Source organism: Alternaria incomplexa (genome assembly GCF_024043165.1).
Source record: "Alternaria incomplexa strain BMP 0042 chromosome Unknown scaffold_1, whole genome shotgun sequence".
Taxonomy (NCBI): Eukaryota; Fungi; Ascomycota; class Dothideomycetes; order Pleosporales; family Pleosporaceae; genus Alternaria; species Alternaria incomplexa.
In genome coordinates, this window is record NW_026249850.1 from 1,352,663 (window position 1) to 1,378,700 (window position 26,038).

Here is a 26,038-nt window from a genome sequence, read left to right on the forward strand (position 1 = left end):
GATGCCGCTTCGTTTTGGTTAGCGCGAATGACTCACTTTTGCTCACTCTGCCTGCGCCTCGTGCATGAGGCTCAACAGCCCCCGGAGTCATATGTATCGCTTGATTGGGAAGCATGCTGATTCACGGAGTGGAGTAAAGTGTTTGAGCGTGTCTCTTGTACAAGACATAAAGATCGCTGTACGCTTACAAGAGATCAGCATCATTATACATCAGAGTCCTTTCTGACGCACTCGACATACCCCTTTCAATCGTCTTCTCTGCATCTCGTTCTGCTTTTAGACATGGCGGCGACCGATCATACTTCTTCTCCAGCGCGGATATCAACGACTTCATACGATACAGCGTTGTGCATCATCCCACCCGCTTCTCAATGCGGCCACGTAGATCAGCTGCGGGAACTTTACGACAAGGCCTATGGGAAGGTGAGTGAGATCCCCTCTGGACTCAAAGAAAGCACACATTGACTAGGGGTTTTAAACTTTCTAGTGGCCACCTCACATCAACCTCGTGTACCCTTTCGTTGCACCAGAGCAGCTTCCAAAAGCACAGGAGCAGATTCAAGGGTACTTGGCACAGCATTTAACCCAAGAGACACCCATCGATGTTAAACTGGTTCAAGCCGGTGGTTTTGTGCAAAAGAACAACTTCACCGTATTTCTTGGTACCGATGACCGTGGCGAGGAAGGCTCGCCTCTCGTCTCGCTGCGTACGACTGTACTGCAAGCATTAGGCCAAGCTCCTTCTCGATTTACTCCCCACCTCACTATCGGTCAAACACAGGGTAATCCTCTACTCTCGCAGTCATACCTCCTACGCAAGGCTCAAAGATTACCAAACATACACTTCCGCGTCGGCACGCTTGCTATCCTTATTCGTGAGAGAACGACTGGCGCGCTGTCAACTGATTACATGCGGTTGTATGGAACTATCGATATTGGGGGTCCAGGCGATTTTTGGAGACCTCAAATTCCAGACTACTGGGTAAAGCTGCCCAAATCGAATCCGGCTGCACCCCGACCGGATGTTGATGAAACTCAGCAAGAATGCTTACTTGAGGATTTCGAGGTGCGCGACGTGCCAGCCCTCTGTTTCGATCCCAACGAATCCAGATGGTCGCCGTACACATGCGAGAACAAGAACGAGGCTGAAGTGAAGGAAATCACTGTTTCGAGTTACAATGTCTTGGTAGACACCGAGTATCCGCCGGACCATGACCGCGACCCGTTGATTGTGGACACTATCCTATCCAAACAAGCGACAGCCGACGTATTGGTGTTGCAAGAGGTCTCCGACGACTTTCTCGACTATCTGCTCTTTACTCGTCAGGATGTAGCACAAAGATACCCATTCGTTTCGCATGGTCCGCCTTGCCAGAACGACCTAGGTCCTCTCCCTAGTCTGCGAAACGTTGTCATCTTGAGTCGCTATCCTTTTACCTGGCATTTGGTACCCTTCCATCGCAAACACAAGAGCGCTCTCGTTGTGCGATTGAAAGGCGTCGCGGCATCTGGCACTAGGGGCTTGGGAAGCTTAGTTGTCGCTGGAGTACATTTGACTGCCGGTCTTACTGATGGCTCAGTCGCTACTAAGAAAGCTCAGATGGGAACTCTGACCCGATACCTAGAACGGCACTACGAAAGCGAGCCATGGGCCATTGCTGGAGACTTCAACCTCGTTACGTCGACGTACACCATTGAGACCTCCGTCAAGGACCAGTCCATATCCAGCGAGACTGTATCCCTGTTAGCAACAGTTGAGGCCGAGATTCGGGAAGCTGGGTTAATTGATGCTTGGTCTGTTGCCCGTGTTGAAGGAGTGGACGAAACGAGTACAACTGCATCTGGAGACTTGTTCGAGGGCGAAGAGGGTGCGACATTCGATCCCCAGAACAACCGACTTGCCGCAGGAACGACTACGACTTCTCACGATCGGCCACAGCGTTACGATAGGATACTATTTCGGTCGCAGGATTCACTTCGCATAGACCGCTTCAACCATTTCGGCGTTCCGGAGATGATCGACGGTGCACAGGTCGCAGCCAGTGACCATTATGGAGTGAGAGCGAAGATTAAAGCGAACAAAGCGGTAGCGAGCACCGAAAATGAAGCAGCCTCATCAAATCAGCCTGCCGTGGAACACAAGCGAGTGGATGGAACTTTGGCAGACACCACGAGCCTCGTTTCAGTGCTCGAGACCCACGGCATGTTCCCGAACGGAGATCAAGCGAGCAATCGGCACGACGCACTTGCAAGCCTCCAGCACATTCTACTGGGTACATCAGACGATGGAGATCCAGCGCAACCTGATATACCATTGGTTATAGTGCCAGTCGGTTCATACGCCCTGGGTGTATGGACTGCAGACTCGGACATCGACTGCCTTTGTATCGGTACCATCAGCTCTAAGACCTTCTTCCGGCTCGCTCGGCAACGACTTGCCAGAGCAGAAGTCAAAGGTGTCAGGATCTTGCGGAAGGTTGAAGCCAGCACCGGCACCATGCTCGAACTGTCCGTCAACGGCATATTGATGGATCTGCAATATTGTCCTGCGCCCCAGGTCGTCGAGAGGTGAGTCTCATGGAACGATTGCGATACAGCAGCGCTAACATTCGGCAAATAGATGGCATGGATTCCGGAACATCCCAGCATCCGATTCCATCTTCAACCTTTCTATTCTCTCACTCCGCAAGCTCAAGCCTTACCGCGATTTGCTACACATTCAACGTACACTGCCGTCGCTTTCTGCATTCCGCCTAGCTTATCGTTCCATCAAGCTATGGGCTGTCCAGCGCGGCATGTATAGTGCGAAGTTCGGGTTCCTTGGAGGCGTACACATCACGCTCATGCTCTCCTGGGTCTGCAAAAGTCTTGGGCATGATGCCGGCCCAGTCACGACTGCAGACATCATTGCGAGTTTCTACCATTACTACGCTCAGTTTGATTGGACGAACGACATGGTCTACGATGCCATCTTCCACAAGAAGAGGCCACGTTATTATCGCAGCGCAAGAGAGCCGATGGTGGTGTTGGGTTACCACGCACCCAACTCGAATATCGCTCATACGGCTACGGTTCCCGGTCTACAGCTGCTCGTCAAGGCATTCAAGACCGCCGAAAAGCAGCTTTGCGAGCCAGGAATGACGTGGGAGGCGTTCTTCGGCGCACCATCTGCTCTGGAACCAGGGTCGCAACTTCCTCATGGGGCTGCAGAGTTCATCCGCAACCACAACACCTTCGTCAAGGTCGACATACAGTTTTGGGGCCGTACATTGGCGAAGGGCAAGAGCCTAGTCGGTTGGGTTGAGTCTCGATGCATCTCGCTCGTCATAGGTAAGCCGCATATTCCAAACACCTGTTGCGCAATCGTTTTACTAACCTTGATAGACATCCACAAAGCCATACCCAAGTCGGAAGTACAAATCTGGCCAGCTCGCTTCGTCGACAGCAATTCGTTCGATGTCGGAGAGGGCAAAGAGTACCAAGGCTGTTACCTGATCGGCATCTCGAAATCCGAGAAAGCCGTCTCAGCACATAGCGCGGACGACAAGCAAGTCGCCAAACAAGCTTTGGAAAAGGTACTGGATCGTTTCTTGACGCAGCTGCGAACCGACGAGAAAAACTTCGACGCAAGCACTTCATGGATCGATGCTTCGCTAGTAAGATCTAGCGATGTTAAAGGCTTGCGACTGGACGATCGAGAATGGGGCATCTACGCCATGGACATAGATTCAGACTCGGACGACGAGGAAGACCTTGATGAAGACCTCGAAGACGCCGATGAGACCAAGCCTCAGCGCACAATACCTCAGCGCCCGAAGCCCACCTCAACACCTCTGTCGAGAACCAAACTACGTCCTGCATCCGATGTTCTCAATCGTCTTCGTTGGGACCCGAGTCTTGATCCGAGCGATTACATTATCGGATATGAAGACCGCTTTTTGGGCGCCAAGGAGACTGGTCTTGAGAAATGGAAGACTGAGCAGACGGATGAGGAGTTCATACCTCAGCATCGTATACTGTACTTCAAGAGGAAGGGTGGAGAAGACGGAATGGGAGAGGTCGTGTGGGAGAGAGCGACGAGGATAGACAAGATTTTTGGGAGTGGACTAGGTAGCGGTGAGTAGGTACGGGTCATGATCACGAGAATGGAGATTAGGTCTCAATATACCTATACACACAAAATGTGCTTGCTCTTCCTCTTGCGCTTCATGGGGACGCGGCGTACTTGTGGGCGGCCTTTTCATTCGTGACTTAAACATGAGGAAGATGACACATCTGGTTCACCTCAGGTCATAGGCATCTTTGTGCCCTGTCTCCCTAGCACGCATGTTCCCTTCCCAACGGCGTTCGGCCCGGCCCGCTCAGAACAAAAGCGGTCTACTCTGGTGTTGCCTTCGCGAATGCCTCGATAACTATCTCTTCGAATTGAAGTATATCCTCATGTTTGAAGATCGTTTGGAACGCCGTCTTAGCACAACCTTTGCACTTCAGCGATGCGAACCTCCTTCTTCTCCCCGGGCAGTCAGACTTCTAGAAGCGGTAGGTTGTCAATGTCTCGGCGCTTGGCGCCGCTTCAGACACACGAAGCGCGGATAGGCGTGGTTTCAGACGAGTCGTCAAGGCCCAGATTGCGCATCAGTAATAGACATCCATGCACCCTCAACTCAGCGGAGCTCATGTGGTGAAATACGCAGGGAGTTCGACACTTCCCAACCTCCATGTCTAGGGCTTACCGCCGGTCTCTCCTCGGATATTAGATCTTGATCTCGACAAGGCGGCGACGGCTCAAGATGCGGCCCCATGGGGAAGTCTAATCGCGGCTTAGTTCCAACCACGGTATCAAGACCCCTCTCTTGATTGCGATCTTCCAATCTCCCAAAGGTAGCCTTCGGTCAACCATATCCAGCGGATCCGCAGAACCACAATATTAACAACACCGGTTGCATAGGATTATTCGGGTCAAATGCTTAGGATCTCGGGTTGATTGCGAGGCTGGATCTTGTAACGCGCACGGCGTTCGGCGCCGAAACGTTAGCTGCCCGGGCATGGTGGGCGCAGGATGTGAGGCGCTGGTGGGAGGCTTGCGATAAGGCTTGCTAGGGCTTGGAACTTTTGCATGGGGCGGAGCGGACTCGTGCTTGCATTATGACATGTGTCTTTGTTTGTCTTGGGGGTGTTCGCGATGGAAAGATGTTGAAGCGGCACTGGGAGCTGGAGAGCGGCGCGGCTGGGAGAGCCAAACGCTAGATCGCATTCAGACAAGTCTCCATCTGACATCAGCGTCGCCCGCAGGCACGGCAGTTCGACAGCTCGGCGCTCCTAAGGAAAGTACAACCACATCACGAGCAACCGACACCGAAATCAAGAACACGTTTCGTCAGGGAGAAAAATAGAGGATGAATTGGCTGAACGTGATATCTATAATGCCGGAGTCAAGCTCCAAACGCCGCTCATCCTGCTGCCGAAGCAGATGCTATTTATACATTCCAAAGAACACTTCGCTGATCTTTGGCATTGACCCAGACGTATTCCGTACATCTCGGGTTCGCCTTGCTCTTACCCAGAGTAACAGCAAAGAGGTTGATCTCCATCCACACGGGTCGCATACCCATGTGCTCGAGCCTCTCCCACCATGACCTGAAGCGGCCAAAGTCTATGCTGCCACCGCCGCCCGCGTTGTCGAGGTTGATGCCGTCGCCGAGATGCAGTTCGATCATGACCTGGCCGATGGGCAGGACAGACTTGCCAGATGCAGTCTTCATGTTATCGAAAGCGTTCATCATCGTGTCAAGAGCGTCGTATTCGCTGCCTTCGATATCAATTTTCAGAATATCGATGTAGGTGTGGTTGTTCTGCTTCATCAAGGCGGGTAGGGTCCAGAATGGTGGGTCGGACTCATGCTTGTCCTCCTTGCCTAGGCCGACCTTCTTGAAGAAGGTGCGATGACGGTGCTTCTCGGCGATTTGGGGACCCCAGGAGTCGACCGAGAAGTCGTAGCCCCAGATGCGGGCGCTGGGGACGCGCTCGAGCATCTCAGCTTCGAAGGAGGACTCGCCGTTGATACCGAAACTGTACATGACCAGGCCATCTTGCGCGTCCACAAGGGGTTCTTGCGATCCGATGGTAGCGGAAGCGGACTTAGGTGCGGGGAGACTCTCGTAGATGTTCATTCCGCATACCCATTTTCCTCCGTCACCGAGCCTACCGACGCGCTGGATGTCATGGGGGCATGTCCATGTTGGTGGGAAGAAGTCCCAGATTGTGAAGGGGTATTTGAGGAAGTCCATTGGGAAGAATGGGATCTTCGGGTTGTCCGGATGCGACTTGGCCATCTGGTCTCGGAGCTCAACGCTCTTCTTCCATGACTTTTCCGAGAGCGCAGATCGGTCTTTTATCCATGCTTGCAGGATGGAGGAGGGTTGCGAGGACCCTGTTGATGGGAGGACGGGTAGGTAAGGAAGTAGTGCCGTGCCAGCGGATTCTTCATTATGGAAAATGACGATTAGGAAAACGACGACGAATATTCCAGCGAATATGCGGGCTACGCGTTTTATTAGTAGGCGTTCACAGAAGAACAAAGGAGTTGGACCTACCACCGAAAGACCTGAACATCTTTGCAGGTGCAAAAGAGTGACGTGGGATTGGTGGGGAGAGTTGAGTCGAAGGAACGACCGTGATGTATGACCTCCGAGTTGAATCGGTGGAGGTAACAATCGCGTCAAGCGTACACAAAGAGAGAAGGAAGAGTAAAAGAAGGAGTGGACAATAGTGAAGCCAAGGGTTGGAAGATACACGACAAGTAGGCCCCAGACAACTTGACTCCTAGTTTGGCGGCATGGTGGACATCGGCCCTTTAGAATGCCAAGGATACGCGAAACAAGAACAGCGGAAAGGCCAACAGTGTTACGTGTACATCTGCCGAGCGCTTATCACAACCAAACATCAGGTAGACCCCCGTTACAGATTTAGCATTGATCGAGCAAGAACATCCAAGACCCGTACGGGCTAGATGTTACGAAACCCCGCTCAAGCCGCACGCCGCTATCTTCGCACCAGTCAGGATGCCACTGCGACTAGTGGACGACGGGGAGGATGACTAGCCGCACGGCGACGATGAGGCGGCGGGGCAGATGTGGGTCGATTGATCATCATGAGCGGTTGTTTCGTCCGTGTCTTTGTCTTGCTGCTCCTGCAGCTGAGGCACGGCGCACGCGTTTCAAGACGCACACTCCAGACGCGTCGCAAGCATGATGTCATAGGATCAATTGTATCTATCAATGGAATTGTGGGTATAATACATGTAAATCCCTATTTCGCGATGCGACTATCTTGGATGTTGCTCCGCTTCGCGCGAGGCTTTCTGATGATGGATGCGTACTCCCGAGGTTATGTTTAGTTTTAGTGCCATGCGGGGGGACGGAAAAGGAAAGTGGAAACTGTAATGAGATCATGTGAGGGTCTTGTGAACGACAATGGCAGCCGCCACCAAGAGCACGCTGCACGTGGTGAATACGGTGTCGCGATGCGCTTCGCCTGGACCCATTGTTAGTTTTAGGCCTTTTGTCCCAAACAAAGCGGCGATGCTTACCTTCTTTCGTAGTGCTCAAAGCAAGCACAACGAAAACGTTGAGCGGAATGCGAAGAATGCCGTAAATGCTGGCTCTTGAGCCGTCTTCGACAAGCTTGCTCTTCAAAGAGCCCATTGCGGGGTAGTAAACTCCGCAGCACAGCTCGAATATGCAGAAGCACCACAACGTGACGCGCTCATCCCGGAAATGTCCAGGAACAAAGAAGCAGGCGGATGAGACTGCGAGGATGCCTGTCAGCATCTTTTGTGCTGGCACAGGTGAGGCAGATGTAGAGAGATGTTTGTAAAGGAGCGAACCAAACATCATCGAACACATCAAGATGGCGAAGATGAGACCAAATGGCAGTTCTGGTTGGTGTTAGCCTGGTTGTGCTTGCATAGAGTGGATAGAAGGCTGCTCACCATCTGTTGAGCCCGCCAACTTGTGGCTGAGCTTCAGCGCCGGGAACTTAAAGAAGATAAATAGGAACAGAGATCCTTCGAAGAATCCTGAGACCAATGCAAGCATCATGATGTTGCGATCTAAACCTCGATTAATAAAGCAATCTCAGGTAACGAGGCTTCAACGTACCACGTAGAATAGTCCGGAGAGCAGAAGTAGGTGGAGGAGCTGGGGTGGCCTCTTCCTGCTGGAGCAGCCCCTCAGTCTCTGATGCTCTCCGACTGCTTGAACCGTAATTCTCTCCCCAGAAGTTCGAGATGGCAAGGAAGGACAGGCTCAAGCACGCAATGGAGGCCATGAACGGCGCCTTTGCGGTGCCTGCCATCCTGACTGCCCACTCAGCGAAGATACCCGCACCAATGGCTACACATGTGTTGGACGTGGTCATCGTGCTGAATATCGCGCTGAGGTGCGGTTCACCATCGGGCAGCATGAGATGGTTGAACTCAGCAACTAACCAGCTTTCGAAGACACTCCAAAGGACGGTACCGCAAACACCGCCGAGGATGCGACCGAAGAAGAGAACGTAGATGTTGTTGGTAAGGAGAGTGGCGCAGGACAGAGAGTAAAGGGCGCAGTAACCCAAGCATGCTGTCTTCCGCCCATATCGGTCTGCGAGTGCGCCTACGAAAGATGCGGAGATGCCGGCGGCAATGAACCCAGTAAGGAATAGGAATGCGACTGTTTCTTCCGAGAGTCCTTTCTCATCTACATATCCGTTAGCGGTCAGTCTGTAGAACAGTCGTTCGTCCAACATACCCTTGTAAATAGGATATATGTACGGTCCTTGGAGCCAGTCCGCGGCATTGACGAGCAAATAAATAGGGAAGAAGCGCTTCTTCAGCTTGCTCAAGCCCTCTAGATCAGGCTCTACATGTTGATGCTCGTCTTTCTTTTCCGTAGTCCCAGTCTCTACGACGGCCGCCTTGTGTGAGCGGTGCGACTGGTAGAAAGCAAGTGCATTGAGCACTAGCGATCCAGCGAATGTAGCTCGATAAAGGTCCATGTTGAATGTGGACTTGTATTGTTGAAATGAGCGAAGGGCGACGGTCGGTTGTGGATGAGTGTATGTCCAGCAAAACACAAAGGAATGTAGAAGGTCAAGGTCTCGATTCGTCAAGATGTTGTAAACAGCACTAGCTCTGAAATGGCCCAGTGAATCGAAGGGATTGGTATAGAATGAATTAGTGCCCTTGTCCCGTGCCACTGCTCACGTTGTTAGGACAAGGAGATACGAACACGGTATGCTAACTTGATGGTGTCCCGAATAGAATAGCCGCTTTGTGCACTCGGCCAAGCTGATCCCAATCATGGACCGCGGAGCAGCACAGCGCCGGGCGTCATACATGGAGGTCCCCTCCCGGTACGGGCTGACGATAGGCTTGGGGGGCTTGCGCGTCAATAAGTGGAGTGACACACCACGGCGTTTCTAAAATGTGGGACGGCTGGGCGCGTCAATGATGCAAGGTCTTGGTTTGTGCGGGGTCAATGCGCCGTCAGGGGCGGCAGGAACAACCGACCGCGGCTTCGCGAGCAGCTGCCGCGTGAAAACAAGGGGGCTGGTTTCAGATATGACGGCACCCCATCGTGGATACATCCATCTTCACACCTCATTCAAAGAAAACATCATACACCCTGGAGCCTACGTTGACGTTAGGTTACCCACTTTGCACGTCTCTACATCGATGTAGGCGGCAAACCTGTCCACTTTTCTTTTGCGTGAGGTGTCCTCGCAAACATGCTCTGGGGATCTGTGAGTGTAAATTGCAGGCGGTATTCACGATGAAGAGAAGCTTGGAACTACGGATTGGTACATGAATATCTATTCCTTGGTAAATTGGAGCCTATTCAACCATCCTTGAACGTCTTCCACCACCACTCATGCCTCTCACAATTCTACTCCTTGTTCAACCACCAGAGGAACAGTACTGGGCCTTGGATCTCATACCCTCGAAGGGGCTCCGCTCCAGCGCGCGAATCTTCTCCACACACGCCTTGCAGGCCAGGGCCTCACAACCAGGACATCTCATGCCGCCGGTGTGAACGGCCATGCAGAAGACACAATAGTCATCACCGCCAACCTGAAGACGCCATGCCGTGCTCTTGTAGATGCACGTCTGTTGGCCGCAGGGGTGAGACATCTGCACGACCAGGCCATGTGCCTTCGCGCCAGGCTTGGGGGTTGGAGGCCCACCCTCGAATGGACTGAGAAGAACATTAGCAAAGATCACGTTTGGAGATGATGGATCCTACATACCTCTCATAGGCCTCAGGGTGCCTCATGCGGTAGGCGGCGTCTTTCTCTTGCCATGCGGTATACTCCTTGCCCAGGTAGTACTGCCAGCTTGCCTCGTATGGCTTGCGGAACGGCTTCTGAGGCGGCGGGCTTGCTCTACCGGACTCGTATGCTCTACGAGCCTCGTAGTTGGCGGTGCCTTTGCCACCGAAGTTCTCGTTACCGGTATCATGGTTCGTCTGCTCAGTGGGAGCGCAAGTCTGGTACTTGTTACGCATGTAGGTGCGGTCATATTCGGTGCGGTACTCGGTGTTGGTGAGCTGCTCGAAAGCTTCGCGAACGCGGCGGAAGACATCGGCATCTGCTACACCGGACTTGTCGGGGTGATGTGTCTTGGCAAGTTCACGGAATGCCTTCTTGATGGCATCAGTGGAAGCGCCAAGCTGGAGACCGAGGTCCGCGTAGTAGTCTTTGAAGGTGTTAGTGGCCATCGCGAAAAGTATTAGCAAAGAAAAGAGGTTCAGCGAAGAGGTTCAGCAAAACGATGAGGCTCAGCGAAGCAGTGAGGTATCAAGAGCTTGGTCAAAGTAGAGAGACGAGGCTGAAGATCGATCGAGAGTGACCCGGATATCTGGTCTATCTCCCGCTGCGATGGTCCTTTTGGTCCGCTTGCCTCAATACGGATAGTTGCCTGTCAGGCACCTACGATTACAAACAGTCACGTCTCTATTTCCGGCAGGTGCGCCATCTCTAGGTGACTGAGAATACCATGAAGGAGAATCTGAGGCTCTCATTGGCTGCGCGGCCGGAAATACAGGCTACGATGGTTGTACAGACGACGAGATTTGAGCAGAATGGCGCGATTTTGAACCGGAGAGAAGCTCCGTGTAGGCGCTATTGACTCAAGTGGGATAATGGTATTGTGGGTATACAAACGGTCGTGATGCCGAGGCACTAACCGAAGGGTTCATGCCATACTGGCATACCTCAACGTATGGAGCTCATCTACTCCAACGTGGACGTCGCGCTGTCGCTACCCTTTTCTACTTCTGATCAGACTACGTAGGTAGGTACCGGATCGCGCGCAGTCGACGCACCATCCCAAGGTCTTCAGTGTGAAGTCTCTATCAGCTCCCAAGCTATCTAGATAGCCAGGTTATCTCGGACTGCGCTGCTCAAACTCCGCATTCAGCATCACACGCCAGGCGACCCTTCCATCTGCGCGTTGAACATTTGTACTCGCGTTTGCTCGGCTCACATTACTTTGCGTCCTTCAGCTTCATGCACCGCTCCCTGTCGTTCGAACTACTAGCACAAAGGATGCCGGACTCGTGTTTGGCTGTTGTAGGCTGGACGCGATCAGGTCAGGGCTGCACAATATCATGGTCTTTCTTCATCTTCAGACCAGAGGACTCCACGCTCTGCACAACCCGCAGAATCTCCTCGGACTGACCAAAGAATTAGGCACAGTCCTTGAAAATTGGGTAGTCCTGTCCATTCCTTAGGCCAAAGTCGCAATAGATAACAACATCAGCGCGGCAAAGGTGGGTAGGCTTGCATTCTCGTCCTGTATGAGCCACATCTGCTTCGCTCAATCTGATGTCTTGCTCGTGGTCGACTTGGTATGTCGCATTCACGAAAAGCATGAGAAGTGTGGCTATGGGCGATTGCGTGTTTGGCTTGGGCAGTGGAGAGAAGATCTTGAGACATTCTTATGGGCCGACGTATCTCATACCGCGATAAGCAGCGACGATCACACAAGACGATGTAAACTTTGGGTTTGATCACTCGGCGTACAGCAAGAAAAGCCCTTAGGGGCACAAGCCCTCTTTTGCGGCAATGAAGGTTCTCGTAGAAGATTCTGGATATACGTTGAGTAGATCAGTCTTTACGTGAGAGTGATGCGGCGCGTAAGTAGGTATGTTTGTCGGTCTACGAACAAGTGATTTACGTCACACTATTGTCTCTCGTGACTCTCATCAAACTTATTGGGCTTTATCAGTGGCGCTCTTAATCCTCCTGCACAATGTGTACCCATCGCTCGACTTTCCCATCTGATTTTCGCCAAGTGGTCTTCTCCATGTCTTCACCTACTTCATTGACAAATGGTCGCTCCATGTCTGCAACTACTTTATTGACGAATGGTCACTCCATGCCTCTCGCAGTGCAACCATTGCCCGAAACGGCGGTACAAAAATGGATTGTGTGTCGCCGCATACCACCGTATCACTTTACTCTGGGATTCACCGGCATACGATGCATCGATCAGCATGCCTTGATACATCAAAGTACGTTTACAGAATGTGTCTGTAATGATCTTGGCACAGCGATAAACGAAGCAAATCGAAGGGCAGCAAATTGCGTCGCAAGTCAAAATGCGGGCTGGGTCAATGACGTCTCCCTAGATGGAACGCATTACTGGATATGGAATCACGCTCAGCTAAGGAACTTTGATAATTTCATAGCGGTATACTACGTTGAGGGCCCGGTCGATGAATTGTGACCGAAGGTGCTGTTATGAGAATATCACACTCGCTGGTAATCTTATACTCAGGCGTCTGAGACAATATCAATCCGGAGACCACGATTGCGATCTAGGATTTCGCTGGATAGGGAAAGGAAGGATATAGCAGTACTCTATCAGTAAAGCAAAAATATCATCTGGTGAGGTTCCCATACACGGGTACTAGACTCAGACTCATACGTTGCAGTCTATGATTTTCGTCCTCGTTTCGTTTTGCGCATGCATCTTAGGTACCGTCGTGACTTGGAAACTGCCAAGTGGACATGTACTCAAGCCGCTCGCCGCTAATAGAGACGACGAATTACAGCACATCGACCCTGTAGCTCACAGCACCTAGAGCGTGGTGATTACTGAAAGAGCGTAATTGTAGCGAATGACGTACTGGAAGAAAGGGAAAGAAAAGGTTCCGTGCGCCACAGCGTGACTAAACCGGGCAAACGATTTTGAAGTTATTCCCAAGATATTCCGCCCGTCCTCCTTGATCGCACACAGAACCCTTTTGATCAAACAGGACCAAACAAGTATCTCCTTCGCCATGGCCGACAAGCGACTCCTCTTAGAATTCCTCAAGGCGCAGGATGCGTTGAGAGAGTAAAAGCCCCACTATCAGATTCTTCGTCTTCATCTAACCCATATCCAACAGGCCGCCTGCTATGGTCACTTTCCTCCACCGCTTGCCAAACAGTGGAGACGTCGCACAAGCAAATCTATGTCGGGATCTCGTTTTCGAACGCTCAGCAAAGATTGCCCAGCAGTGCAAGACGATCCGCGAGGACAAGGTGGACATGATAAGCCGGCCGCCAGGTCTCATCAGTGACTACATCGTCCTCCTTCGCGACAACAAGCCTCCCCGACGACAGTTTCCGACTGTTGGCGGGCAAACCATGGGCGCCGTCGCTAGGCTTCGCTACATCACTTTGAGCAGTCTTTACCTCTTCTCCGTGGAAATGGAAGACTCTACCTCCGCTCAGATCGTCTTTCGCGCCATTGTAGACAACTTCCACTGTATCTGGCCGAATGGCTTTCGATACCACCCTGGACCTGACGTGATCAACCATGTCTACTACTACACTCTGGCTTGGGACCCCTTGCGCTATTTCCTAGCAGACTGCTACGTTGACTTCGCCAACATCAAGTGGTATATCCCCCACCGGAACTTCCACAAGGACTTCATGGCCAACGTCTCATTGGGCCATTCGAGGCGTCGTAGCCTTGCACATGGCCCTTCCAGAACTGCTGCCCCGCGGAACTACATCTTCCCCCAGCAGCTCACCCAGACCGCATCCAACTCCGCTAGGAAGTCTACAAGGTAAGCACTTGTGAGGCTTATAGAACGAATAGAGAGCTAACAAGACGACTAGGCACGGTAGGAAGGATCTTGGACGGCGCAGGATGTCGATGTAATTGTCGCAGAAGCATGTCGGTCCGATTGAGGAACCTCAGCAGACCAGAGGTGGGTATCATGGGGTCTTGAGACTGACGGCTTGGGTCGGGAAATAGATGTAGCGGTCAACAGAGGTACAGCATGTAGCCAAATATGCATACACAAAGACACTGCTCCAATGTGCAATTGACTAGCGTCCATGTCTCTTTCCCAGGATACCTGGGTAGCAAGCTACGAGTTCCAGTTCCCCTATAGCAAGCATCAAAATCGCCTCATTTCTGTCGTCCTCGTACCCACTGGTCGTATTGCTGAATCCTTGGGATGTAGCTCGCCGTGTCGATATGGAAGCTTCTCGTGCACAGCGCAGTTCACGTGCGCGAAGGCGAGGTAGCAGCTCTGCATTTCCCACTTGGGCGAGGTCACGCCTTTCGTGAAAGTGAGGCAAGAATCCTGGAATGAAAGTTGATAGATGGAGATGATGGCTGTACACGCGCTGCTGCGATAACCGACAGCCTCGCGATGTTGTCACTGGGTGACGTCGCGGCTGATCATGGAGATCTCGCCCGATCACGTTAGCGTGAAACTTCACTTGCGGACCCTTCAACCGGCGCAGCGCCATGCTTTCTTTTCTCACCTTATCGGCAGCCACGCAAAACCCTCAATCGTGACGAGACTACCTGCCCGAAAACATCGAGCGACTTTAAATCCATTTGTCGCGACGCGCGAAGCGCATTGAAGTTCGACAGACGGCAGCACCCTCCGCCAGTCACGCTCCAGACGTGAGGCTTATCTACTTCTGTCGCGCTGCCGCAACCCCCGGAAGGACCCGCTCTTTTTTGTGCAGCCTGAGGAAACCTCACTACCGCTATTACTTAAGTCTCATATGTCAGGCCCGACATCAAACCCAGACTGGAACAGAAGCGGCAGTCCTGCCTACGGCACGTTCACTCGGCCACCGTTCAATCCGAATCCCACCAAAAGCCACGACAGTAATGACAGTGCTGTTGCACCCTCCAGCAATGGTGGTGAGGAGGTCTCACCGAAGCGTCGGCCTTCGCCTCAGCGGAAGCCATCAAAACACATCGAATTCAGAAAGTACCTGAAGCGCCCTCATATGATGGAGACGCAGAGAACGCTGAGCGATGCATTACGATCGGCAAAGAATAGGGAGGAGCAGGAGACTTTACTCCCCGAGGAGGACTACGCTGGATCTGATGGGTGCTTCAATGGACAGGGTGAGCCTATGATCCCTAGGACAGCCAGTACGCCTGGTTTGAACAACAACACAAGGACATATTTCAACATCCACAGGTAGGTCAACACAGTTGATGTGAGTCGCACCGCGGAAGCTGACCATGTTCTAGGATACGACGTCTAGTCTTGGCTGTCATCGAAGATCCGTACACAGTGGATCAGCTACGAGAGCCTCGTATGAACGTTCTCATTGTAAAACCACTGGTTGACCGTCTTTACGATGAAGACGACATATCCATCGTGTACTGTCTACTCGTCAATCGCATGCAGTTTCTTCGAGAACAGCAATTCCAGCAACATCATCAAACTGTCGATTTGACGCGTGCCAACCTTTGCGAGCTGGTCGCCATGAAGGTGCTGCGACGTCACGACGAAGAGTCTACGGGTAAAGCTGGCCTACTACTCTTAGCACAGATTATGGTCGCTCCGTTCCAGCCGTTCCAAGGCGCGCCTGAAGAGCGTTGCCCACCGCGACACATATCAGAGTACCAGGGCCAGGGTGACAATGAGGGTAAATTGACGGCGCTGGAAGTGGCTATCGTCTCCGAAAGTAAGGTCCTACTAGCTGGCTCCGCAAGCCAAAAGGTCATTGATGCTATCTATCGGGGACGAATCGTGTATACTCCAACCGTCTACATGGATATCATACCGGATCACTACAAGTATAAGCCCATCTCGCTTTACGATCCACGCAAGGCACCGACACTCAATCAGTATCGGCTCATGGTACCGAGAACGCGCAACATCATCGAAGTCGTACAGTTCTTCATACTGCTCGCACTCTATTGCTGGTGTATGACCATGCGACAAGATCACTACCTGACTATTGCCGAGATCACGTTCTTACTCTACGGCAGCGGCTGGGTACTAGACGAACTCATATCATGCCTTGAGCACGGTTGGGAGGTACATACACAGGAACTTTGGGCTTTCCTGGACGTCACATTCGCCGGCATATTTCTCATCTATCTCGGCATGCGGTGCCATGGGTGGATAACGAATCAAGACGAAACGGGTAGACAAGCCCTTGACGTTCTTGCTGTCGCATCCCCAATATTGTTCCCACGTATCGCATTCAACCTTATGCCCGAGAACATGCTGTTCATTGCTCTGAGGGCGATGGTCAAGGAGTTCACAGCACTGAGTCTGATCGCTGTATGGTGCTTTGGCGGCTTCCTCTTGGCGCTCAAATGGCTGAGCATCAGCAACCCCGAAGTCGGCTACGAAGACTCACCAAACTCCATCACTATCTCCAAATGGATGCTCTGGATCTGGTTCGGTCTGGATGGCCAAGGCATCGATGAAGCTCCTGGGTTCCATGAGATTCTCGGCCCTACCCTGATGGTGATCTATGCTTTCCTGGGTAACACGCTATTCTTGACAGTCCTTGTCTCGATTCTGTCCAACACGTTCAGCAAGATCGCAGCAGATGCGACGGCCGAAATCCAATTCCGCCGCGCCGTGCTCACTTTCGAAGGTGTCAAGTCCGATTCGCTATTCGCCTACCGCCCACCCCTTAACCTATTGGCGTTCATCATTCTACTCCCTCTCAAGTTCATACTTTCGCCCCGCTGGTTCCACAAGATCAACGTCTCAGCGATACGTATCTCGAACTTCCCTATTCTCCTCGCCATCAACTACTATGAGCGTAGGTATCTGTGGAAGCCCCGTCGCCACCTCAGCATCAACGGCCCTGGACCCTCCAAACGCACAACATGGCTGCAAGACATCGGTTTCTGGAGAAGCTGGAAGCAATTGAGTCCGCACGCTGATTTGCAGGCCGTGTTTGAAGAGGAGCCACCAGAGGACGTAGTGCATAGAATCGAAGAGGAGGATGACCTTGAAGACGCTATTCTCGAAAACAGTTTCGCAGCGAATGCCATGGGTACTCGTAGTGTGAGTCCAGGAAGTGCAATGACGGGAAGAAGGAGGAGATTGAGTAGTGTGTGGCCAGGACCGGGCGCTTAGGAAGGGTTTCGGCGGTCTACACGCTAGGTCATGCCTTGGAGGTTTGCGGCTATCTCGTTCCACAGACTATAGCGACTTTCAGTGTCTCGTATTACCCCATCAATTCAAATCGTACATCTTGATCAATGAACATGTGTGTTATCGCCTATCACTCGCTTGTCTTTGGGCCCGTCGCGATGCAGCACCCCACTCCGTACTAACGCCGAGATCCGCACCTAACGTCAAGCTATTACCCCCAGCTTATTGCGCATCGAACCCGTTTGAGATAGCATCGCGACGGTAGTATATCTTATTACCCCCAGGATACTACTCAATTGACCCTCTGACCATCCGCGGCCTTGCAAAACCGTGCTCCTGTTCGACGAAGCTGCGCGGCCGATCCGCACCGCACATTCTTTCTCCGGCGGCTAACGCCTACGGCCGATAAGCACCACCACAGAAAAGTGAGGGAAAGATTCTATCTGGTCTTGCGCCGAGAAGGAGGAGATTGACTCACAACTGGGTGCCTGATCTAGAAAATCTATGCGACGGTGTTGATTCAGGATATATAAAGCGCTCCGACAGCTTAATCAAAAGAGTAACAACATCAACACCAGCTATCTCGGACACTCAATCTGAATACCGCCTCAAGTTCTAAGATGGCGGACATCAACCCGCTCCCCTTCTACCCGCTCCCTTCACGGGCCTCCCTATTATCACAATTCTTGGGCCAAAAGCTCAAAGACCTTCCCACACCAGCCATCGTGCTCGACCGCGCCATTATACGACGAAACTGCGATGCGATGCTGAAAATTTGTGCGGAGCTCAAAGTAGGGTTTCGCGCCCACGTCAAGAGCCACAAGACGCTTGAGCTTTCTCAGATGCAAGTAGGCGTGGAGCAGAGCCAACCGGCGAATTTCATCGTTAGTACGATTGCGGAGGCGGAGAACTTGTTGCCATACTTGTGCTATGCGCAGGGTGTGGGAAGGGAAGCTAGTGTATGTCTTATATCACAATCGAAAAGACATCACTGACGTTTGCTCTCAAGGTACTTTACGGTGTACCAGTCCCTCAATCTGGTATTCCGCGTCTCATTTCTCTGGCCTCGAAATTGCAGCCGAGATCTGTCAGTGTCATCATCGATAATGAGGCGGCTTTTCTCAAGTTCCACGAGCGACTCGCTGCCTCTGACACGGAGCTGGAGATAGGCGTCTTCATCAAGATTGACACGGGCTATGAACGCGCTGGTATCAAGACTTCCTCTCAGGCTTTCCCGTCACTTGTCAAGACAGTAGTAGAGAAGAGCCTGGAGCCAACATCTGGATGCTTCTTGCAAGGCTTCTACTCGCACTTCGGACACTCGTATGGTGGGTCCTCAGAAGACGATGCCGCTAATGGTCTAATCGAGGAACTGGCGGGCTTAGAAACAGCAATCAAGGCTGTCCCAGAGAGCTTTGATGGAAAGTTGGTACTGAGTGTGGGCGCAACACCTACCGCGACAGCAGCACAGAACATGCTGTCCAGCTCTAGCCCCAAAGTCCAAGAGTTCCAAGATGTGCTTCGACGTCTGCAGAAAGACCACGTCGTTGAGCTGCATGCAGGGGTATACCCGTTGCTAGACTGCCAACAAGTCGCGACACATGCTAGGCCATCGACTTCATCTAGTGGAGCCACGTTATCCTTCCAGCCTCTCTCCAAATCTAACATTGGTATCCGCATGTTACTCGAAGTAACAAGTGTATACAATGAGCGATCGAAGCCTGAAGCTCTAGTATCCGCTGGCTCTCTAGCGATGGGTCGCGAACCTTGCAAGTCCTACCCGGGATGGGGTATTGTTACGCCTGCACTAGGCAATGCTTCCGCTAAGCACGTATACGACGAGCGAGAGGGCAAGACGGGATGGATCGTTGGACGCATCAGCCAAGAGCATGGTATCTTGACATGGGAGGGCGATAGGAGCGAATGCAACGAGTTGACGATCGGGGATAAGGTTATGGTCTGGCCAAACCATGCTTGTGTGGCTGGCGCTGGGTTCGGGTGGTATCTTGTGGTTGACTCGGACGCGGGTGGAGATACGGTCGTGGATGTCTGGGCCCGATGGAGGGGCTGGTAATCCGATATAGAAGTAGGTTGAGGCGTTGTGATCGCTCGGTGTTACTCGGCTTCCGATGCTATAACCCATGTCAATGTAGTTGTAAGAGAACCCCGTTCACACACCCAAAGAGATGTTGGGTGATGGGACTTGTATGCTCTCGTATTGTCTGACCTCAACTGGCGTCGTCTCGACTTTGCGCTGCTAGTATCGCGCGTGGATGGCAACAACTCCAAAAGCAACGAGTCTGGCGTCTTCAATTGCCCAATCTGCGTGTGTAGTTTGATGGCTTTGACTTTGCTCACACTCCGAGTTGACATTTCTGCAGGCTTGTACGACTCGCGCAGCATCTGGTCCTGGCGCTGTCGGCATGAAAAGCCGCTGACAACTTCCGCCAGTATTGTCCTGCCCATCGCGTATGTCTGCGCGGATCGTTCTGCAGTCTTCAAAACCATCTGATCCGATCCAGGACGAGTCGCATTTCGCGGCGTATAATGTCCGGCACAGCTACATCTCGTTCGTCGGGTTCGGGTTGCGGCGACGGGATGGGAGGACACGAGTTGCGTGGTTTGCTACTGTAGCGTTGCAAGAGGGTAGTTCGCGCCGTTGTTTCTTGTAACGTTGGTCTGCATCTTGATCAAACTTTCTATTGTTGGTGGCTGCCAGCCGCTCTCTAGCCCAGCGCCAGAGGCATGTTGCACGGGTTGGTAGATGGAAGAAGTGATGGTCGCTGGGTGAAGCTTGCCGATCGCGTGCCCGGTGATTGGATGCTCGTGACCCGTAATATGCTTGCCAGGCACAAGCACAAGTTTGTAATTATGCGCGTGCATCCCAAAGCTTGGGATCCATAGCTTCCCGCGGAGATCGGCCAGGAACCGTGGCGCTTGGTAAACTCACGTTGGAGCCCATTCATGACGTCTGCTATGCGTTGCGCCATTTGGCAGCTAAAACATCAATCGGGATATGATAGGCCTCGGCACTTGACCTGACCGAGTTGGAAAACGGCGACATGGCGGGATCGTCGCTCAGGGCAGCCATAGGAGTGCTTGGGGGCGTTCCTGGGTGTGTTGCTGGCGGCTGCAATGCGTCTTCTAGCGCACACAGTGAGGATGCCACGGCCAAAATGCCAAACCGCCAAATCACCTGCTCGACACGTTGCAGCCAGCTAAAGGCCGCGGGCGGTCTAGAAAACGGATATCTGTAGTAAAGGGCGCCGCTGGGGATAGGCACTGCCAAAGTTTATTCTTGTTTGAGGCTTGCCCGTCTGCTCCTAGTCGTGAAGGCTGTATGGCGGAGAGTAGCCATGGCTTCCCCGCCCTGCCTCTGGATACCAACCGTCTCGGGCACTAAGGCATCCGCCAGCCTGCTTGCGGGCAAGCCTCCTGCACTACCTGCAGACCTCCTGGCGACCAGAAACCCCCCGTCTCTGTGCCAGATCCCAGGCTGATCTGTGACCTGTGACCTGATGACTGACGAACCGAAGGGGTCCTTGAACCTTGGGACCGTGTCCAGTCTTCCTTCCGCCATCTCCGGCACCTTCAACATTTCCATCCCCTGCGGCGTAGACTCTGCACACACAATGCCATCCTGCACCATGCGTCTTTAAGAAGGCCCGACGACGATACACCCTCCAGCGCCCCGGCCTCGACAACCCAGTGTTTCGTGCTTATGCACAGCCCATATCCTTGAACTGCGAGTTTGGGCTTGCATTGGCTTTGGCTTCTGTAGCACCATAATCCGAGCTGGAGTAGCATCCACTCGCTACTCGCCATGGTTCCTTTTCGACGCTTATCGCAGAGGGGCCGTCGCAGCTTCGACAACCGCGACTCCTACGAATGGCAAGACGAGCGAGACAAACGCATCATGACGGCCACCTTCCCCATACACCCTCTCTCCTCTATGCAGGCGCCCTTTGAGGAGTCGATGCTCGACGCCACTGGCGAAACGGGGCACGTTCCCTTCGCCATTCCCAAGAAGAGCGTTAAGACGCGACAGCAAATGCTGTGCAGAGAGGAGAATGCCTCTGAGCCCTCGTGGAACTTCACATACAACTGCCACTGGAGGAGCAACGCAAAGGGCAAATTTCATCCTCTAACAAAGACGGTCGCGCAGATCATCTTTGGTGTCCACCTGCTGCATCAGCATCTGGAAAAGTCCGTCGCCGATGTCGCCGACATATTGCTCAAGCATGTCAATGAGCTCGACAGTTTCCTGCAGCGGGCGAATGAAGACCTCGAAAGCAGCATGAAGGACATGCTGTTCCGGCATAAATGTCTAAAGGTGCCCATGGAACACGTAAACGAATTCGATCGTCTCCTCGAAGACCGCTCATACCGCGCCCAACTGCTCGACGGCAACATCGTGATCGAACGCACCATTGGGCGCATGTCGCAACTGCTCAACGACTACCTGATCGACATCAACGTATTTCGCGAAGCCAACCAGGAGCTCGATCTATACCTAGGCGATGTGGGAGACGAATGGACATACCGCAATGAGGATATTGGGCGCATATATTCAGCCATGTGTGGTAACACCGGAGGCTGGTCGCAATTCTTGCAAAGCCTCGTAGCAAAGGCTGAAAGGCTGGGCGTTGTGCTCGTACAGGTCAGCAGCTATTGCAATGAGATCGAGAAGCGGTGTGGCGCTGCAAGTCGCCGAAGTTTGGTATGTTCGCTGCCAGAATCCGCTTCGAACCCGCTTCGTGGGCTATGTTCTCAGCTGGAGCTTCGCTAATAGCCCTAGATTGCGACACGCACATCTTCACGAAATTCGTCCAATTCGCGCGAGGCACGCCCATTTCGAAACTTTGCCAACAACAAACCTCTTCCAACCCCCCCACCCGAACGTCCGCCATTCATGAGCGCATCATCATCCGGTAGGGAGACGCCTGCCAGCTTTGGCACACCCCAGCGACATTCGACTTTACGAGCGAGGCCGCAGCAGCAACAGCATCAACAACAGCAGCAGCAGCCCGAGATCACAAACGCATCCGATTCCACCACAGAGACGCCCAAACGGAGCGAAGACTCGTCTTCTGCGTCTGCCGTTTCCAACACAGACGTCGATGTACGACGTCAGGCAAATCAGTCCGGGTACTACCGTGAGGCCTGGCGCAACGACGAGCAACGTGACGGAGCGACACCGCATGCAGAGTCTAGTCGTGCAACACATGTTCCGGGGCACCAGCATAAAGTGTCTTCGCCATCTAACCTATCTGCAGAGGAAAGCGCATCAGCAACGAGACGCATGTCGGCGAAACCACAAAACGGAGAATACAGTCCGCCTTTGACCGGCAAAGATTCGGCATATTGTTCTGTGTCGGGCGCCTCAGCCGTGTCACCGGGCTACGCATCGCCACGCTCCGTGTCCTCCATGTCCTCGCGACAAACCGCCCAATTTGGTCTTTTCCCTAGTCGAAACTTGAGTACGCCGAAAGGTTCCATGTCGAGTCGACTAGGTGCCAGCTCTCCTACGTTCAATCGTCCTGAGCAAACCCCTAAGGCTGCGGACATGCCAAGCCGACCACCAACCTCTTTGTCCACGTTCTCAGATGCTTCGAACAAGCGACTTTCCAAACGAAGTAGCTTCTCATCTCTCAAACGGCTATTCACCAAGAAGAAATCTGGCGATATAGGTCCTATCGCCGAGTGATACCCTCTAGTTTGATCTTTGTTATCCCTTGTCCCGTCCTTGGTCCTCTTGTCTGGCGTTGCAAGGCTATATACCCCTTTGACTTTGCGTTTCTGTGTATTACGCAATCCAAATCTCATAGTCTTTGCCGTGGTTCTGCCCAGCGTTCTCGATGGCTTCCTGGGGCTTTCGCATGTATATATTTTCGCCCTGGTAGATGTAACGCGGTAACGAGCAACGTGTAATGTCTTTAACTTCGTGTGCGGACGTCATCGCGGCAGAAGGCGCCGTCGTGCGGAGGACGTCGGTGATGCGGTGGTCTGGTGTGCTTGCTGGGAGCAGTTTCGGAATGGGTTGCTGTTGGATGCTGCGCTATCCTGCGCATGGTGGGCAGCTGGGGTGCGAGAAGGAGAAGCGAAGAGCTGCTGGCTGCCGGTTTGGCGCCACGGGTGGTAGGCCCGCCGTAGGGGTAGGTATGGGAAAGCTGTACGCACAAGTAGGTAGGGGCCATTCTCATATGCATCTCTGCTACTGACCCTTTCTGTATCGTCTCTGTATTCCTTCTGTGTCTGATGTTTCTGCCTTCCTGTGCGAGATGCTGGCGGGGTAGGGGTAGCCTCTGCCGTAATGGACGTGAAGGAGGCGCGAGTCTCGCTATCAAAACAACGTCTCCGCCGAGCTCCCTCCGTCTCCTCTACCTTGCCCCCACCCACGACACCACCACACTCAACAGCACTCTCCATTTGGCGGAGATGTTGGCGAGGGTTGTGTAAAGGTCACCCGCTTTCGTCTCTTTGGATACTCGCCGCCTTGTGCAGTATCGCTTCTTCTTTTTGGTTATACCAATAACTCCCACATCTTTTGGCAGCGCCGCAATCAGGAGAGCCACCACCGCAGCAGCTTCGCTCACGCCCTGCATACAACCTTTGCTTGCTCTCCTCGCAGCGACTTTCGCAGCTGACAGCAGTATGCCGCTCTCTGATCAGGATCCCAACGGCGGCGGCCGCAACTCGCGAGCCTCCAACGTCTCTGCCATGAGCCGAGCATCAGGTAAACCCGTATCGCGGGCACCCAGTGCAGACCTTCAACCTCTTAACCGCGGCGTCACGTCCATGCTCCGCACCGAGACCGAGATAGGCGACGTTAGCATCGGCCGTCCTAAGTTCGACGACTTGTCTGCCATGAGCAACGCACCACGTCCGCTGCGTTCGCGCGCGACCAGCAGGATGTCGCAAGTTTCTTCCACGTCCAACACTTCCAGTCGGGGTAGCAAGCAGCACTTCCGTTCTTACCCCTCCTCCTCTTCTGCACCGCGTCAGCCAATGCAACACCATGGGCCCGTGTATACTGCCGACACGCTGTCTCCAACGATGATGAACGCCACCGGATCATCGCCTTTCAACAACCGAAGAGACAACCGCGACAGGGACGCGCATCGCTCGCACTCGATGACGAATACCATACAGCCCCCAGCGTACGGCCTCTCCAGCAACAGGTCTATTCCCAGCTTGCGCCCTCGGCCAGCGTCCCGATCTTCGAACCCAAGCCCATACTATGCACACCCCGCCGGGGGTGGTTTCAGGCAGCCTGTTCCATACTCGCGATCGGTCCAGTCCGCCCTGAGCGACGACAGCGGAGTACACTTCCAAGGGCCGCGGACCTACGACGGTCAGCGACTGCCCTATGCTGGCCAGGTACAAGGCTACGGCAACCCAGGATACACAAATCATACGTATCGGCAGCAGCATGCTGGACAAGGACAAGATCAACGAGGCTTCCACAACGGACAGGGCCCCGGGCAGATGAGGACCAAGAATCCATCCTCTCGGTCTACGATGAGCCTTGAAGATCCTCCCGTGGAAGACGACGACTTTCCTCTCTACCACGCGGCTACCAGACAACTCATGTCTCGCAGGATGACAGGCAACTCCGCCCGCGAGCCTCGTTCAGAAGATCGAAGAGAGCACAGGCGTCCGGATGAATACCAGCCACCTTTACCAGCCGACCACCGCCAACGGATCGCTGCTGAACAAGCTCGTCTCAAGAGGTCTGCGCCTGCTTCCATGTCCAGTTTTAACACAAACTTGCGTACTGAATCAGACCCGCCGTCGTCTGACATGGCTATGCCATCAACTCCGAAAGATGGTAGCTCCATGGAAGTGCACCGAAACCTCGATAGAAACAAGGTCTTCAAAGCCGCCAACCCGAACCGCCTTGTTATTCAGGAAGAGTATCCTCCAGTACCATACTACAACACGAGTGACCAGCTCGGACCTGTGGCGTCTGCGGACCCAGGGACGAATGCTGATCCCGACGGCTTCATAGACCGAAAGATAATCATTGTCGAACAGTTTCGTCCGGCTGGGGCGGCATTGAAGAGTGATCCTTTTTTAGGACAAGAGGCACGACCAATGTCGATGGAGGTCGTGTCTCCCCACCTAGACAACATCGCATCCAATACCGTGAGAAATTGCGAGAAGACCTCAAGCTCGATCTCGAGCGCGAACGCGAGGCCGAGCGCAAAGCCCAGAAGCATTCGCGAAAGCGACATTGCGGAACTCCCAGCGTCCCCCGTAGCTCACCGCATCACAAGGAATTTGATCCTAAGAGGTCTGGAGGCTTCAACGACGGGCGATATCCAGTCTTCGATGGAGTTAGTAACCTCTTCGGGGCCATCTCCCTCGCTCCCGAGCAAGCCTCCATCTCCGTCAAGAAAGCCCCCCGTTCCAAGGTCTCCGACACAACTCTCAAGGCCAAAGTCTCCAACACTACAATCAAGGCCAAAGTCTCCGATACCACTATCAAGGCCAAAGTCCCCGACACCGCAATCACTGACGACGTCTCCGACACCGCAGTCGTTGACAAAGTCGCTGACAACACGGTCGCTGACACCAAGGTCGCTGACTCCGGGGCCTCTGCCGCTGTCGAAGACCAATGA

At 53.2% G+C, this 26,038-nt stretch overlaps 9 protein-coding genes across 9 annotated transcripts; 6 read left to right on the plus strand and 3 right to left on the minus strand.

The window, feature by feature from the left end:
- Positions 1–371: 371 nt before the first annotated feature.
- On the plus strand, positions 372–4,124 carry J4E90_000484 (uncharacterized protein; the record flags this gene model as incomplete). Its single annotated transcript, XM_051430080.1, has 4 exons — positions 372–423; positions 531–2,568; positions 2,621–3,330; positions 3,385–4,124. The coding sequence occupies 4 exons, from the start codon at positions 372–374 to the stop codon at positions 4,122–4,124; spliced, it is 3,540 nt and encodes a 1,179-aa protein (XP_051295567.1).
- A 1,353-nt stretch (positions 4,125–5,477) lies between these two features.
- Positions 5,478–6,612, minus strand: J4E90_000485 (uncharacterized protein; the record flags this gene model as incomplete). Its single annotated transcript, XM_051430081.1, has 2 exons — positions 5,478–6,541; positions 6,594–6,612. The coding sequence occupies 2 exons, from the start codon at positions 6,610–6,612 to the stop codon at positions 5,478–5,480; spliced, it is 1,083 nt and encodes a 360-aa protein (XP_051295568.1).
- An 835-nt stretch (positions 6,613–7,447) lies between these two features.
- Positions 7,448–9,036, minus strand: J4E90_000486 (uncharacterized protein; the record flags this gene model as incomplete). Its single annotated transcript, XM_051430082.1, has 5 exons — positions 7,448–7,533; positions 7,589–7,936; positions 7,991–8,110; positions 8,160–8,738; positions 8,790–9,036. The coding sequence occupies 5 exons, from the start codon at positions 9,034–9,036 to the stop codon at positions 7,448–7,450; spliced, it is 1,380 nt and encodes a 459-aa protein (XP_051295569.1).
- Positions 9,037–9,937: 901 nt separating this feature from the next.
- Positions 9,938–10,757, minus strand: J4E90_000487 (uncharacterized protein; the record flags this gene model as incomplete). The annotated part of the gene is made up of 2 exons (XM_051430083.1): positions 9,938–10,235; positions 10,288–10,757. 2 exons carry the CDS (start codon positions 10,755–10,757, stop codon positions 9,938–9,940), a joined length of 768 nt encoding a protein of 255 aa, XP_051295570.1.
- Positions 10,758–13,325: 2,568 nt separating this feature from the next.
- Positions 13,326–14,103, plus strand: J4E90_000488 (uncharacterized protein; the record flags this gene model as incomplete). Its single annotated transcript, XM_051430084.1, has 2 exons — positions 13,326–13,381; positions 13,434–14,103. 2 exons carry the CDS (start codon positions 13,326–13,328, stop codon positions 14,101–14,103), a joined length of 726 nt encoding a protein of 241 aa, XP_051295571.1.
- Positions 14,104–15,291: 1,188 nt separating this feature from the next.
- On the plus strand, positions 15,292–17,396 carry J4E90_000489 (uncharacterized protein; the record flags this gene model as incomplete). Its single annotated transcript, XM_051430085.1, has 2 exons — positions 15,292–15,409; positions 15,553–17,396. 2 exons carry the CDS (start codon positions 15,292–15,294, stop codon positions 17,394–17,396), a joined length of 1,962 nt encoding a protein of 653 aa, XP_051295572.1.
- A 638-nt stretch (positions 17,397–18,034) lies between these two features.
- Positions 18,035–19,488, plus strand: J4E90_000490 (uncharacterized protein; the record flags this gene model as incomplete). The annotated part of the gene is made up of 2 exons (XM_051430086.1): positions 18,035–18,373; positions 18,424–19,488. 2 exons carry the CDS (start codon positions 18,035–18,037, stop codon positions 19,486–19,488), a joined length of 1,404 nt encoding a protein of 467 aa, XP_051295573.1.
- Positions 19,489–21,237: 1,749 nt separating this feature from the next.
- J4E90_000491 (uncharacterized protein) lies at positions 21,238–22,203 on the plus strand (the record flags this gene model as incomplete). Its single annotated transcript, XM_051430087.1, has 2 exons — positions 21,238–22,134; positions 22,189–22,203. The coding sequence occupies 2 exons, from the start codon at positions 21,238–21,240 to the stop codon at positions 22,201–22,203; spliced, it is 912 nt and encodes a 303-aa protein (XP_051295574.1).
- A 1,865-nt stretch (positions 22,204–24,068) lies between these two features.
- On the plus strand, positions 24,069–26,038 carry J4E90_000492 (uncharacterized protein; the record flags this gene model as incomplete). Its single annotated transcript, XM_051430088.1, has 3 exons — positions 24,069–24,306; positions 24,625–25,523; positions 25,568–26,038. The coding sequence occupies 3 exons, from the start codon at positions 24,069–24,071 to the stop codon at positions 26,036–26,038; spliced, it is 1,608 nt and encodes a 535-aa protein (XP_051295575.1).